This window comes from Opisthocomus hoazin, chromosome 7 (genome assembly GCF_030867145.1).
Source record: "Opisthocomus hoazin isolate bOpiHoa1 chromosome 7, bOpiHoa1.hap1, whole genome shotgun sequence".
Classification (NCBI taxonomy): Eukaryota; Metazoa; Chordata; class Aves; order Opisthocomiformes; family Opisthocomidae; genus Opisthocomus; species Opisthocomus hoazin.
The window spans coordinates 48,707,816-48,722,951 of NC_134420.1; the positions used below are offsets into that span (position 1 = coordinate 48,707,816).

The 15,136-nt window shown below is 45.0% G+C and overlaps 1 protein-coding gene across 3 annotated transcripts in view; it reads left to right on the top strand.

Moving 5' to 3' along the window:
* ESRRB (estrogen related receptor beta) overlaps positions 1-15,136 on the top strand; it is a 143,253-nt gene that overhangs the window by 91,641 nt on the left and 36,476 nt on the right. For all 3 annotated transcript variants that reach the window (XM_075425673.1, XM_075425674.1, XM_009939241.2), the window contains one exon: positions 12,073-12,482. In XM_075425673.1, coding sequence (XP_075281788.1) covers positions 12,073-12,482 — 410 coding nt within the window. The remainder of the gene's footprint in view (positions 1-12,072; positions 12,483-15,136) is intronic.

Sequence of the window (15,136 nt, forward strand, 5' to 3'; positions counted from 1 at the left end):
ACCAGGTCCAGTGTTTGCTCGCATGCTGTTGTCTTGCTTTGCTACCGTATCATCTTAGAAATGCTTTCTGGAAAGTCAGGGATAAAAAAGATTTAAAACTGAAAAGCACTAATTCCCCATTGTTATTTTCCATGCTGTAATTTATGTGTAACTAATTTCAGTCAGTTTTTCAAGATCTGTCTGGCTTTGAGTAATGTTTCTAATGATGAGGCACTTAATTATAGATTTCTCTGAGAGCTACAGGTGGAATCTAGGTAAAGACCTTCTATTTTGTCTGGATTGTCTTGGCAAGGATGGGAGAAAGAGGCAGAGTCCCACTACAACTCTAAGTTTTGAAGTGGAAGAAACAGAAATCCTCCAAAAAAATTTAGGAGGTCAAATTCAGAGAATTCCTAAATGCATCTGGGTTGGAGAACACACAAGTTCAGATTTTTTCTGAATAAACCTAGAGTCCTCTTTCAGTAAACCAGTATTCATAAAGAACTGTTTAACTCTTAAGTCTCTTTTCGCATTTGTTTCTAGGATGGGTATCTCCCATCCTAACTCCTTCCTCAAACACTTAAGAGGAATTAAGCAATATCCCTGGGTCTCTCTTTTTGCCCTGCCATTGTTCATTATGAATTGTAGGCAAGGTTGAAGGGAGGGGTGCCTTCAATGAATATCTTGAAATGCAAGGAAGTGCAGGCTGAAGAATTTGCACCGGTGGCAGTTTGCTCTTGGAAATGCTAAGAGGGTACAGAGTGAAAGAAAAGGTCTGTGTGAGATGACACAAGGGATCAGGCTGGGATGCAGAAATAAATGTGATATGGCAGTGTTGGAGGTTTTCTTTTCCTTGTACAGCTGAAAAGGTGGAAGCAAAACTCTGACATACAAGTGTTTGAAGTGTGCTTTACTGACCATATTGTTGTATGGGTCTTATTCACAAGTGTCTGAAGGACACTGAAGGTACTAAGGGAGATATAGATTAAAAGTGCCCTACATAGGCAGAGTATAAAGAAAGGCATTCAAGAAGAAATGAAGGTCTAGCTGAGCATTTCAGCAGGGATTGAGTTGCAGCTTTGCTATATGCAGGCAAAGTTGTTGAAGTGATGTGAGCAGTCTTCCAGAGGTAGAAATAGTGGGGGGAGAACGTACAGACAACAACCTGGAAATGTGAAACACAGAATGATAGCATGGGGGGGGGGAAGAATGGTGGTAGAATTTGGATAAATAGTGAACAGCAAGTCAGTACTAGTCCTTGTTTTGCTGTGACACCAACAGTAAGTATAAGCAGGAAGAATTAGCACAAGTGCTAAAGCAATTCACTCTGGAGGGAGTGCAGTTAGTACATGAGAGGGCAAGGTACCTTTAAAAGGTGATGTGTTAATAAGAGAGTGAACTGATAATATATGTCACACCTCCAGATTAATTGTCACTTCATCTGTGTAATACTTTTTACCATGTACTAACAAGAGTGTCTTCCTGAGGGTCAAGAAAAATTACAAGAATGAGAAGAGGGATGAAGGCCAGTAGGAAATCCATAATGTTTTCTGCCCCTATGAAGTCTTTTTCGTTTATTATGCAGCTTCCAGACAGTTTGCTGTGGCAGTTTTCATTAGCGTGAGCTAACTTGGACTAGAGATGATCTACCGATATGTAACTGGGCTTTGGTTATGCAATGGGTCAAAGGGATAATACGTCTCCTGGGCATTAGACAAGCAAATACTATTTGTGTAAGAGCCAGAATATGAGCCCTTGCTGTGTCCATCTCCTTAGCTTGCAGAAGAGCCCAGCTTGGGCTTCCATCTGCCTTGCTGTGCAAGGAATTTGTTCCTCCAGCCTGCATGGTAGAACTGGTCTCACTCAGCACCACACTTCAGTAGGTCTCATGCAACCCAGGTCTCCTCAGGAATACCAGGGGAACTGACCCCTGGAGACAGTTGGGGAGCTGTGGGACTTTGTTGGCTTCCTTACCTTTTAGCTTCTTCAGCCTCCTGACTCAAAAGTTCTTCCCCTGACCCACCGTCAAATTATAAAGCAAATTAAAAAAAAATCTATACCTCTCTTTAGAGCAAGAGTGAAAGGCAGACCAAGTGTGATGCATTTTTACAAAATCAGCCGGTTCCAAATGCCCAACAAAGCCAAAAGACACAGAAAAAGATTGTAATTGCAATTAGGATGGTGTAGTTCTTTTAGAATAAAATGCTGGCAGCTGGACCTTGTTACAACCTGGCAGTCCAGGTTTGTGAACTACAGGTTGGTATTTGTGCTGTGGAGTAGAAGCCACACAATGCTTTCCACTCCAAATTGGAGAGTAAGCTCATCGGCCTTTTATGTTTGTTCCAAAGACGAGTATATAGTATTTGTGTGGGCATTTTATGGACAAATGCCTTGCAAATAGGCTGTCTGGGGTTTGCCATATTCTGCAGAACAGAAGCATAACCCACACAAGCGAAAGGGAGCCACCACTAGCAAACATGGCAGAAATCTTGGAAATCATATCTGCACTCCAGAGAAAAATATTTAGATTGATCTGAGATTCTGACTCTCTTGTCCTTTATAGCAATGCAAAATGCTGTGATTTGAACAAAAAACCTCTAAAGCCTATGCACTGGTAACTTGGTGGTTTATGTTTATGATCATGCCTATCACCCATGTTCTATCCAAGATCTTGCTTACCCGCAGAGGGAAATTAAGTTTGCCCTGGGAACAGGATACATTCCTGCAAGATAGAATTAGCCCAGGACAGCTTCCTGGACTGTTGCTGGTATGGCTGGGTTATCGATGGTGATCCACTGTACTGGAGTAAAGTAGCACATTGGCAGGTCTCCTTCAGTTCTGTGGAGAAGAGCTGTCAGTAAAGATGAAGAGTCTCTAGATGATGTCTCTCATTTGAAGTCTGCGTTGAGTAGAAGAGTAGGAGAAGGCGGTGGGTGTCCTAACCCCTCGCCTCCCTGGCAGCCTGGTGGGTGCCCTCAGAGCGGGCAGTGGGGATGGGAGCGGGCGTGTGAGCTGTCCATGGTCGGAGCCGCGCACCCAACAGGTGTGGGCATCTCAGCGCCGTGACATTAACTCTCTGCATATGTGACCTAAAATTATACTGGCTGTTATTGCAGCTGTCACGTCTAGCTTGCCACTTGGAAAACATTATTTATTTCTGTCTCTTGTATCTAAAAAAAAAAAAACACCACCTGACGAAATTTGGCTTATTACTGGAGTTGCAGCCAGTGTTTGAGAAGCTGCTCCATATTGTTTGTCAGCCAGATGTGGGTTGCAAAGCTCTCTCATATGGTCCACAAAAGACACAAAGTCTGTCTTGCCAAAATGTCATCATGGCATGATATGCACATCTTATTTACACATGCAGTGCAGGTTTATGTCATCTGTGCTAACAAATACTGATAACAAAAATAGGCCTGTACCGGAGAAGAAGTTGGATGCTTTATCTCTGTTTAAATCAGTGGTGTTTCTGCAGATTAAAGCTTCTTTGCTCTTTCATGGTTGGTTTAAAAATGTCTGCAATTCAAACTGTGTTTTTTGTCATGAGCTGGGGCCTGAAGTGAGCAGGTTTACAGCAGCAGTCATAGAATCATAATTGTTTAGGTTGGAGGAGACCTTCAAGATTGAGTCCAGCCGTTAACCTAATGCTGTCAATTCCACCACTAAACTATGTCCCTAAGCTCCGCATCTATACGTCTTTTAAGTACCTCCAGGGGTGCTGCCTCAACCACTTCCCTGGGCAGCCTGTTCCAATGCCTGACCACTATTTCAGTAAAGAAATTTTTCCTAATATCGAATCTAAACCTCCCCTGGCGCAGCTTGAGGCCATTTCCCCATGTCCTATTGCCTGTTACTTGGGAGAAGAGACTGATACCCACTTCACTACAACCTCCTTTCAGGTAGTTGTAGAGAGCAATAAGGTCCCCCCTCAGCCTCCTCTTCTCCACACTAAACAGCCCCAGCTCCCTCAGCCTCTCCTCGTAAGACTTGTTCTCTAGACCTCTCACTAGCCTCATTGCTCTTCTCTGGACACGCTCTAGCACCTCAATGTCCTTCTTGTAGTGAGGGGCCCAAAACTGAACACAGTACTCCAGGTGCAGCCTCACCAGTGCCGAGTACAGGGGCACGATCACCTCCCTACTCCTGCTGGCCACACTAGTCCTGACACAAGCCAGGGTGCTGTTGGCCTTCTTGGCCACTTGGGCACACTGTTGGTTCATGTTCAGCCGGCTGCTGACCAACACCCCCGGATCCTTTTCTGCCTGGCAGCTTTCCAGCCACTCCTCCCGAAGCCTGGGGTTGTTGTGACCCAAGTACAGTACCCAGCACTTGGCCTTGTTAAACATCATACAGCTGGCCTTGGCCCATCGATCCCGCCTGTCCAGATCCCTCTGTAGCACCTTCCTACCCTCAAGTAGATCAACACTACGGCCCAATGTGGTGTCATCTGCAAACTTACTGAAGGTGCACTCGATCCTCTTGTCCAGATCCTTGCTAAAGATATTAAACAGAACTGGCCCCAAAACTGAGCCCTGTGGAACACCACTTGTGACCAGCCACCAATTGGATTTGACTCCATTCTCCGCAACTCTTTGGGCCTGGCCATCCAGACAATTTTTTACCTAGCAAAGAGTACACCCATCCAAGCCATGGGCAGCCAGTTTCTCCAGGAGGGTGCTGTGGGAAACAGCATCAAAAGCTTTGCTAATGTTTAGGTAGAGAACATCCACAGCCTTTCCCTCATCCACTAAGCGGGTCACCTTGTCACAGAAGGAGATCAGGTTAGTCAAGCAGGACTTGCCTTTCATAAACCCATGCTGACTGGGCCTGATCATCTGGTTGTCCTCTGTGTGCCACGTGATGGCACTCAAGTTGATCTGCTCCATAACCTTCCCCAGCACCAAGGTCAGACAGACAGGCCTGTAGTTCCCTGGATCCTCCTTCCAGCCCTTCCTGTAGATGGGCATCACATTTGCTAACCTCCAGTCAACTGCTGATAAATGATTGGATGTGACTCGGTGAGCATATCCGCTAGCTCCTTCAACACCCTTGGGTGGATCCCATCTGGCCCCATAGACTTGTGTCTGTCTAAGTGGTGTAGCAGGTCACTGACCATTTCCCCTTGGATTCTGGGGATTTCCTTCTGTTCCCCATCCCTGTCTTCCTGCTCAGGGCTGGGTGTCCAGAGGACAACTGGTCTTACTGGTAAAGGCTGAGGCAAAGAAGGCATTTAAGTACCTCAGCCTTTTCCTCATTCTTTGTCACTATGTTTTGTCCACATCTAATAGAGAATGGAGATTCTCCTTCACCCTCCTTTTGTTGCTGATGTATTTATAGAAACATTTTCTATTGTCTTTGATAGCAGTAGCCAGGCTAAGTTCTAGTTGGGCTTTGGCTGTCCCTGCATAACCTCACGATATCCTTGTAGTCCTCCTGAGTGGCCTGCCCCTTCTTCCAAAGGACATAATATACTCTCCCTTTTTTCCTGAATTCCAGCCAAAGCTCCAAAGTTTAGCCAGGCTGGTCTTCTTTCCTGCTGGCTTGTCTTTCAGCACATGGGGACAGCCTGCTCCTGCACCTTTAAGACTTTCTCCTTGAAGAGTGTCCAGCCTTCCTGGACTCCTTTGCCCACCTGGACTGTCTTCCAAGGGACTCTGTCAACCAGGCTCCTAAACAGGCCGAAGTCTGCCTTCTGGAAAGTCGAAGGTAGCAGCTGTGTCAAGAAATTACCTTCCACACACTCCAGGAACCTCCTGGACTGTTTCCTATCCACTGTGTTGTATTTCCAGCAGACATCTGGTAAGTTGAAGTTCACCATAACAACAAGGGCCAGTGATTGTGAGGCTTCCCCCACCTGCTTACAGAGTGTTTCGTTTGCCTGTTCATCCTGGTTGGGTGGTCTATAACAGACTCCCACTCCCAATATCTGCCTTGTTGGCCTTCCCCCTCATTCTTACCCATAAACATTCAACTCTATCATCACCATCATCAAGCTCTAGACAATTAAAATGCTCCCTAACATACAGGGACACCCCACCACCTCTCCTTCCTTGCCTGTCCCTTCTGAAGAGTTTATAGCCATCCATTGCAGCACTCCAGTTATGCAAGTCATCCCACCATGTTTCTGTGATGGCCACGACGTCATAGTTTTCCCACTGCACAATAGCTTCCAGCACCTCCTAGTTGCTGCCCATGCTGTGTGCATTGTTGTGGATGCACTTCAGCTGGGCTATTGATCTCGCCACCTTTCTAGGTGGAGAAGTGTCAATTCCTATGCAAGCATTCTCAGATGCTTCCATGGTTTCTAACACCTCAGTAACCCTGGTGTCTTTGTTGTCACATGGCTTTCCAAACCAGTCTTCTCCGGTTTTGTCAGTAAAGCTTGAATCTGCTGTGAGATCTCCCTGTTTGTGGACTTCAGGACTAAAGTGCGGTTCCACAAGCACAGCCATAGGGTACCTGGAAGTTACAAGACATACGGGCATCTCGCCTGCAGGAGTTTTCAATTTTATGGCAGATCTTAGAGGTCTTCAAAAAAATCAGGATTTCATTTTGTCTGGAATCCACATCCCATTTCTGACCTTTTACATTTCTCCTTGTGCCCAGAACAGAGAAGGTTTAGCCTGAGGAGGGCCTGAGTGTTGTCTGATTCTCTCCTTCCCTCAGCTGTTACTAGTCCTACAGCTATATTTCAGCGTTCATTTCAATGACAATTTCAGTCTTGCTGTTAGAAATCTCCAATGTATTGGGTTGGTGAGTGTGTGATTTTGTCAGGAAATACTGGTGAAGGGACTGGCCTATACAACAGAACTTCTGATGCCCATTCCTTACCTTCCTCCAGGAAACTGGAGCATAGCACTGAGCTATCCTTTCTTCTCATACTGAAGATCACATAATGAGGATCAGCCACTAGAGAAGCTCAGCAGTGTTGCCTCTAAACTTTCCCTGAGCTGGTTTGGAACAGGGAGTGTTCTCTGGAGAAGGTACAGGGTCAGATACTTGGGTTTGCCTCAGCACTTAGATGCTCAGATGGAATTAAGTTACTGAATTGTGGATACTGTTAGCTGATGGAGAATTATTCTGGTGGGGAAAAGTCACCTTCTATTACAAAGCTGGATATTGTTCTGGCTGTCTTGCTAAGCAAGTGTATTTTCTCTTCAGTCAGGTGAAGGTTTGTAGATAGAGAGTACTGAATTCCTGTAATTTACTCAGAAGTGGAGTAAAGAGGTGAACATAGCTACAAATTACTATTTCTGGCAAAAATAACCTCAAAGGATGTTCAATAAATTAGCCTTATCTGCATGGATCCCAAGCTTGTAATCCTTGAATTTTTAAAGACAAAAAAATGAGAGGCAATATTTACTGCCTTGATTTCATAACACTAATCTTTTGTCCATTTCTGGTCCTGTCCATCTAGCAGTCTTTCCCTCTCTTATTATTGATGTTCTCAAGAGATCATTAAACTCATAGTCAGTCCACCCGTTACAGAGAAATAGCAAATGGTGAAAGGCTAGAGAAGAGTTGGAGTAACTTGTAACATTAACCCAACATCATTGCTCGAGGGAGATAACACCAATGGATAAAAACTTTAAGCGCGGTCTCAACTTTGTCTAAACCTGCATATTTGCACGCAGAATCACTGAGACTAGAGTGTGCTTGTCTGAGGGCAGTTATAGGCACGTAAAGGCTAACAACATTGTTAGTGATAAACAGCAGTGGGTTTATGAAACAGGGGTAGAGCAGACAATAACCTTTCTTGATACAATTAGATAATTAGTGGGAAACAGGAATGCAGTGGATAGACTGTCTCTGGACCATGCATGGGCTTTTGACACAAAGCTGTGCAAGATCTTATTAGGGAAATTAGATCAAATTGGTTTTGATACAAATCCTGTGAAATGAATCATGGATTAGCTGACAGAGTGTAAACAGAGGGGTTAGAGACATTCTTTATCCTTCTGCAAAGGTGGTGTCCAAAAGGGCAGTGTTTTGTTTTTAAATATTCATTAGTGATCTGGAGGAAAATGTAAAAGGAATAGTTCTCAAATTTACAGTTGACACAACTGAAAGATACTAGAAAAAAATCAGAGTAGAAAAAAGAAGAGCTAGGCTGAAAAAATGAGCGTTATTAACAGGCTTTGGTAAAACAAGTGGTAATTAGCTGTGTGTGGTTTAAAGATGATACTGGATCTACTTTGGAACAAGGAGAATCTCTAAATTTCATGTTGTGCAGAGCACAGTGGCAAAAGCAGCTTATGTTCAGAGAGGTCCCAGTGAGACAGTGGCTATCAAATGATGTGAGCTGATATGCAGCCTGATGTCTGGCAAAGCTACTGCTCAGTTGGTCCATATGTCTGCCCGGCTGTGTGTTTTCCAGAGTGATTCTCCGCTGTAGTGCTGTGGCATCGCACTGTGCGATTTGGGGCACCTTGCTGCAGGAGAGATCCAGGCAAGTTGGAACAAATCCAGAGAAGGGCCACAAAGATGCTAAATGGATTAGAGGGAATGACCTATGATGAGGAAAGGTGAAAAGAACGAAATGTTTAGAACCTTTAAGCCTGTTACATGGGCACAGAAATAGTAACGGAGTTTCCTGTGCCAGCACCGAGGAGAGCTGGATCAAGTCTCTCTCCTTTTACATTCCTATTAAGGTAACTAGAGCTGAGCAAAATGGCTGTTCATCACTTTGAACTCTTTGCAAAAAACATTTAGCTGTTCTTCTTGAAGTTCAAGATGTTGTATTTCATTGCCAGGGGACACTCTGAGACTGTTTAAAAATCACCACGGGATCTCCAAGAGACTTGCAGAAAATCAGAGCTGGTGAGGCTTAACTCAGTGTGTGCTGCCCAGCAATAATCAACTCTGCAAGTTGTTCCAGAGGCCAGCAAAGAGAAACATAAGCTCTGGAATGGCTGGAGTCACCTTAGTCATAGTCATCTTTGATCTGTTTTGGTGTTCTGGACTTTTGCCTCTAAAGCATCCGTTCACATCTAACCAGAACTCGCTATGTACTGCTGTCTTCTGGAAGGGAACAGGAGCATCCTCAGCTGTGAGGATGTAGGTGGTTTGTTTCTATCCTTGATTCGCCATCAGACAGTCGCTGTTTGCCTGCCTGGGGGAGGAAGGCTGCTTAATTGAGGTTGTGAATTGAGAAGTGAGTTGGTCCTGGCAGACAGGTCTCCCCTAGCAGACTGACCTCTTTTTTTTTTTTTTTTTTTTTTTTTGCTGTGGAGGAAAATACCTCAGTGGGTCCTCCTGAGGTCCTCTATGAATTTGGGCTTTTTAAGAGACAGAAGCTGGGATTTGAACTCCACTGACTGAATCGGGCAGTACAGCTCACCACCTTGTCATGCCTTTTACATAGCATTGTCTTCTGTCTGCCCTTCACATTAACAACTCCAGCTTCTTTTACGATGGAGTTCCTCAGTGAAGAACAGTGTTTTATGGTGGTTTTGCTTTCCATTTTGACCCTAATCTCATGTTATTTTGCCCAATCCTCAGTGAAGAAGAGTGTTTTATGGTGGTTTTGCTATCCATTTCGACCCTAATCTCGTTTTATTTTGCCCAATGACCTTTAATTTTTTACTACAAACACAATTCTCGGGTAGGGAAAGGTTCCAAAATCTGGCCAGCACAGCAGCTTTTAGCTTTGCTGGGAGATGCTAAGATCTGGTCTCAGCTAGCAAAGCTTCATCTTCCTCCACACAGTCATCTGGCATTACACCAGATCTGCAGTCTATCTAGGTGTCCTGTAGGATTAAAGGTGAATGCACCTGCAGGAATTATTTCTGTAACTGCTCCATGGCCCCTAGTCCAGTGTGACCCTCTGGGCAAAGCATGGGCATTCATCAACTCATCACGCTGTATCTGAGAGGGACCAAACTCTAGATTCCTCTCAAGTAACACCAGGTAAAGCAGCCGAGGAACGCGAGATGCCTGCCCATACTCTCAAGGTCAACAATCTTGCCAAATAACAAACTTGACTGATCGATCCCAAAGATAGGAGATGAGGTCAAACACTGAGGAGGAAAGAGAGAAGTGAAAATTAGGAGATCATACGGGTACAGGACAGTGAAGTTGCTGCATATCAAACACGTACCTTCATATTGACAGACACACAGATGTGTGCACTCCAGCCTTGCTGTGTCACAGAATGTTTTGTTCTGTCCCCTGATGAGTTTGACCTCTTGGCAGAAGGAGTTGCCACGAATACCAGGTGAATGGGCTGAAAATTAACTAGAAGTTACCCACGTGGCTATGGTATGGTAACTTTAAACCAGCAGAGCTTCCAAGAAGAAAAGTCAAGAATCCCCAGTCAGTCAGAATTCTTTGGACATATCATCAGGAAAATACATGTATTTAGGTTTTCTTAAAAGCCTTTGACAAATTGTCTTACTGAAGGGAAAACTTAACCTCTCAGGTTAATACTACTATCAATTAAAAAGTGTCTGAGACAGAAAAGAAAGGGTAGACATACCCTACCTAGAAAAGAAATAGAAGTCAATTTTCAGCATGATAAAGGTTAACACGAATCACTCACAAAGATCAGTGGTGTGGTGTTTGATCCATGTGTTAATGATCTGGGGAGTGGGTGAACAATGGGACTCTGCAGATGACATCAAATTATCAAGGAAGACTAAAGAACTCCAGAGGATCCTAATAAAGCTGCATCAGTGGACAGCGCAGTGGTAGATGAAATACACTGTTGACTATTGCAAAACATTGCACACCAGAAGGCATTAATTTGATTTTTTCATACATCTTAATGAATGCTAAATTAACTGTAGCAACTCAGGAAAGATCTGAGAACTGCAGTAAGTAACTTGCTGATATTCTCTGTTGAAGAAATGGTAACAATTTAGATTTTCATTTAATGAGAAAAAAAGCAAACAATATAAAGAGTTATATAATAGGCTGAAAATAACATTGAAAATACGGTAATGTCAGTAGGTAATTGATGGCGTGCCTTTGTCTTGACTACTGTCCAGACCTTCAGCTGGAGAAGTGATGGAGCAGTGCCAGTTTCATGCTGCTGAGGAGCTGGCTCATTGAACTCTGTTCTGGACTGAACAGAAATAGCCAGACTAGAGGAAGTTCAGAGATGGATGATGAAGCAGAGAAGAGGTCTGCAAAAACTTCTGCATGAAGAACAATTATATGGATAATGAAGAGCTGAATGAGGAGAATGTGGCAAAAGTACATTTCCTGAGAAGCAGAGTCAGGAGATGTTCAGGGAGCCTGAAAGGCTGCAAATGCAGTATGGGCAGATAAAAGTGGTGTTTTTTGTTTGTTCATATACCACTCATTGCCATAAGATGTCATAAAAAATAGCAGTGTTCTAAAAAAAGACTGAACATTTATATAAGGAGTGACTACAATAAATAAGAAGACGTTGCAAATTTGGTAAAGGCGCAGTCTTTTCCATATACTGAAGAGCATAACTCTAAGAAGTGAGAATTTGAGAAGCGCCTGCATGAAAAGCCTTATACTAGTAAACAGAAGAAAGATTAAGAATTAAGATAAAGTTGGGGGTAACTTTTGATCAGATGATTTTCCTTCAGTTTCTGAGCTCCCCTTTTAGTGATGATGGTGAAGCGAGGGGGAAGGAATCCAATGTGAAAATTATCGAAGACTTCTGTATTACAAATGAAAATCCAATCTGAGCAGGTCCTTCCTGCACGGTCTGCTAGTGAACTTTTTTCTTAGAGCTAGGGCAGCACAGCCTGAACTAACCAAACATCTTTTTCACCTGGCCCGCCACAAACAGGTTCATTTCTTTCTGCTGTCCCAGGGGCAGACTGTGCCTCATCAGCACTGATGCCCCTTGCCAGCACTGCAGCCTGTGAGCAGCCTGAAACTGTGATATATGCGAGTATTCTTGATTTTATTCCAGTGTGAGTTTGAGGAGTAGTGGGGTGTTTGTAGAGAGCTGTACTAGGTTCATGAAGGAGAAGTACTGGGGGCAGGGTGGGGAGTGGTGTTGAACTGCCTGAGCCAACTGGAGTTGAACTGAGGTGGGAGACCTCTCTTTTCACCAACTTGGAGCTGGGTTTGGCCAGGAGGCCACTGAGTGCCTTTGCTCTCTCCCTGCAGGCTGCTCGGCAGAATGGCCACAGAGGAGCGGCACCTCTCCTCCAGCTGTGGGTCCTTCATCAAGACCGAGCCCTCCAGCCCGTCTTCTGGCATCGACGCCATCAGCCACCACAGCCCGAGCGGCTCCTCCGACGCTAGCGGTGGCTACGGCATCGCCATGGGTGGGCACCCCAATGGCCTAGACTCGCCACCCATGTTCAATGGCACAGGGATTGGTGGTGGGTCCTGCCGTAAGCGTTATGATGACTGCGCCAGTGCCATCATGGAGGACTCGCCCACCAAATGCGAATACATGCTCAATGCAATCCCCAAGCGGCTGTGCCTGGTGTGCGGGGACATTGCTTCTGGGTACCACTACGGCGTGGCTTCCTGTGAGGCGTGCAAAGCCTTCTTCAAGAGGACTATTCAAGGTATGGTGGGAAGGGAAACTGAGTCATTCACTCTATAGCAATAAAGGAAGGCGGCCCCAGACATTGCAGAGACTGCAGTGTTTCCATGTGATATAAAAGGGGGCAAGGGAGGGTGAATGTAGTGCACCTAACCGTCCATCCTTTTGTATGCCTCCTCTCTTCTCCTGCCCAGCTCTGGTCCGTCCAGATCAACCTGGACATAAAGTTAGGCTTTGTGGTGGTAGGAACCTTTGCGAAGTTCCTAGTCTGGCTGGTTACCAGATCCAGGTATCTGGCCTAGTGGATCTTCCTGCCTCTGCTAGTGGCAGTGATGCCCTGATAACGTGGCTGCTAGTGGAGTGAGGCCTGGAAAGGAAATGCTTTGCACTCTAAGGGTGGTTTTAAGGCTCATTTGAAGAGCAGATGCCCCTGCCTAGATATGGCTTCTCTTTAGAGATGTCTGCACCTTGAGGTGAAAGCTCCAGCATTACAGGAATAGAGAGGTTCTCACTCCATCCTGCCAGTCCTAATTTGTGGCCATGGACTCCAATACAGACCTCACCACAAGGCTGGACAGGTCGGTTGGATGAGAGTCAGTCCTGTGTTCCTCCTTTTCCAGCTCCACCAGCCCTTTTCATTAAGATGCAACTTCTTTGAAGATTAAAAAAATTAGGCACTGAAGGAGACAGATACCCAGTTTTTGTTAGTCTTACTAAGGATGAGACATTCCTCAGGTGATTTTGAAAACCTCAGTGCCTGTATGTGTAGATGAATTGCAGTGCCTTCCTCCTGCATGTACAATTCACATATGAGGGGTATGGCTGTGTCCTGACTGACAAAGGTATGCTGCAGATGCGCATACATGCAAGTACAACAGCATAGCCAAAAGTGGGAGTGCATGCAGGCGAGCTCCAATATCCATGGATGCTTGGGTGTACTTACACAAGCAGGCCCTGTGTGAGCAAACATGCCTGGACGAACATATTCTCCCTTTATCTCCTACACTGTCTAACTGGAAAAAGAACAGGATCATTCACCTTCCAGTGGAAAGTGTATTGAGTTTACCCAACCATGGATGGGGACAGTTGTCCAGTGAGCAAGCAGCTGTGTGTGTACTTGGCTGTTGGCTGGGCTCAATCCACCACACCAACACGTCCTTGACTCCTGTGAAATGAAAGAAATGCACGTGTAGGGAGAGCACTCAATTTTATTTTTGTTCATTGAATGGGCCTGGTTACACTCGGCCACTGGGAATGTTCAACCGTGGAGTGGACAGAGCAGTACAAGGTGCAGTTTAGCCTAGGTCTCTGCAGAATTCACTATTTCTAGCTTAATTTCTTAGATTCTAGGTGTCTCTCCTTACTGTTATCCAGCTGTGGAAATAATCACTCTGTATTGCCCCACTGACTCGTCCTCTTTTATTATGCTGTGTGGAAAGTATGGCTGTCTTTAGGGTATTGGCCTGTTCCCTGACAGGGTTTCTGTGATCTATCATTGCTGAATCTCCTATGATTGAATGTGAACTTTTACTTGGACTTCTGACTGTCAGCACTGACTCTGTCCCTCCTCCACCACTTGGACACATTCCCAGTGTTTCTTTTTGGCACGTTCAGGTGCTAAAGGAGGGATAAGGTAATAGTCCAAAGCAAAGCCCTAGGGGCTCCTTATGTAGGGAGAGACTGAAAAACTAACCCCTCGTGGGAGTGATACTGGAGCATCTCTGTGGCAGAGCAGAAGAGAGGCCTAACCTGGAGAGAGAGAAAAAGACCTAGGAACTTTTGAAGAGTTTTCAGAGAAAATCAAAAGAAAATTATGCAGGGTGGCAGTAACTGGTGTCTGTGTCAGCCTGGGTGATATGTCAACTGAGTTCATCCTGAGAAGGGAGAGTGCTTCCTTCCATCTCCCTCTCCCCATCGCAGCCATATTCTCCCTGTGGTTCCCTAATTGATTGCCTGTTAACGTGTAACAGATGGGGGAAAGGAATAAGTGGAGATTTCTCTCACCCTGTCATCAGCTTGGGCTGGTGACTGAGACACCAAAATGCTTTTATTCTCAAGAGTGGGAGAGTTGAGTGTGCTGTGCCCGAGGGTGAGCTATGGAGCTGAAGGCTGAGCCCAAGCAAGTGGGTAGCAAACAGGGCTGAAGAGTTTGGTTGAGTCAAGAAAATGCACAGTTCCCAGGGCTCTGCTGCAGTGCACATCATACCCAACCACAGCCCTGGGTATGCGGGGGAAAAGGGTTTAAATATCACGTAACAGAGACGGCAGGTAGCAAAAGCGTTTCCAAAAGGTGTTCATCCTGCAACTCTATTTCTAGTGGATGTGTTAAACATCTAAATGAAGAAGTGGGGAAGTATCCATCCAGGCTGCCTAACATCGATACAGGGTGTGCAGAAAGCATGCAGATGTGTATGTTGTACAATTTCATTCCCTGCTAGTGTCAAAAGACTTGCCATGATTCTGGTATCTGGGAATGGTGTTGACTCAATGGTTTGATCACAGAGGTAGAGCTACAACCCCAGGATTTCTCAGGTGCTCAGGAGATGCAGTAGGTAAATTCATCATCAGGCTTTTGTGGCCTTGGAGCAGCCACTTCACTTTTTTCTGCTTGAGTATTAAAAAATGAAAAACTAATTACTATTATGAGAGTACTTAATCTGGTGGCCCTACGTTTGG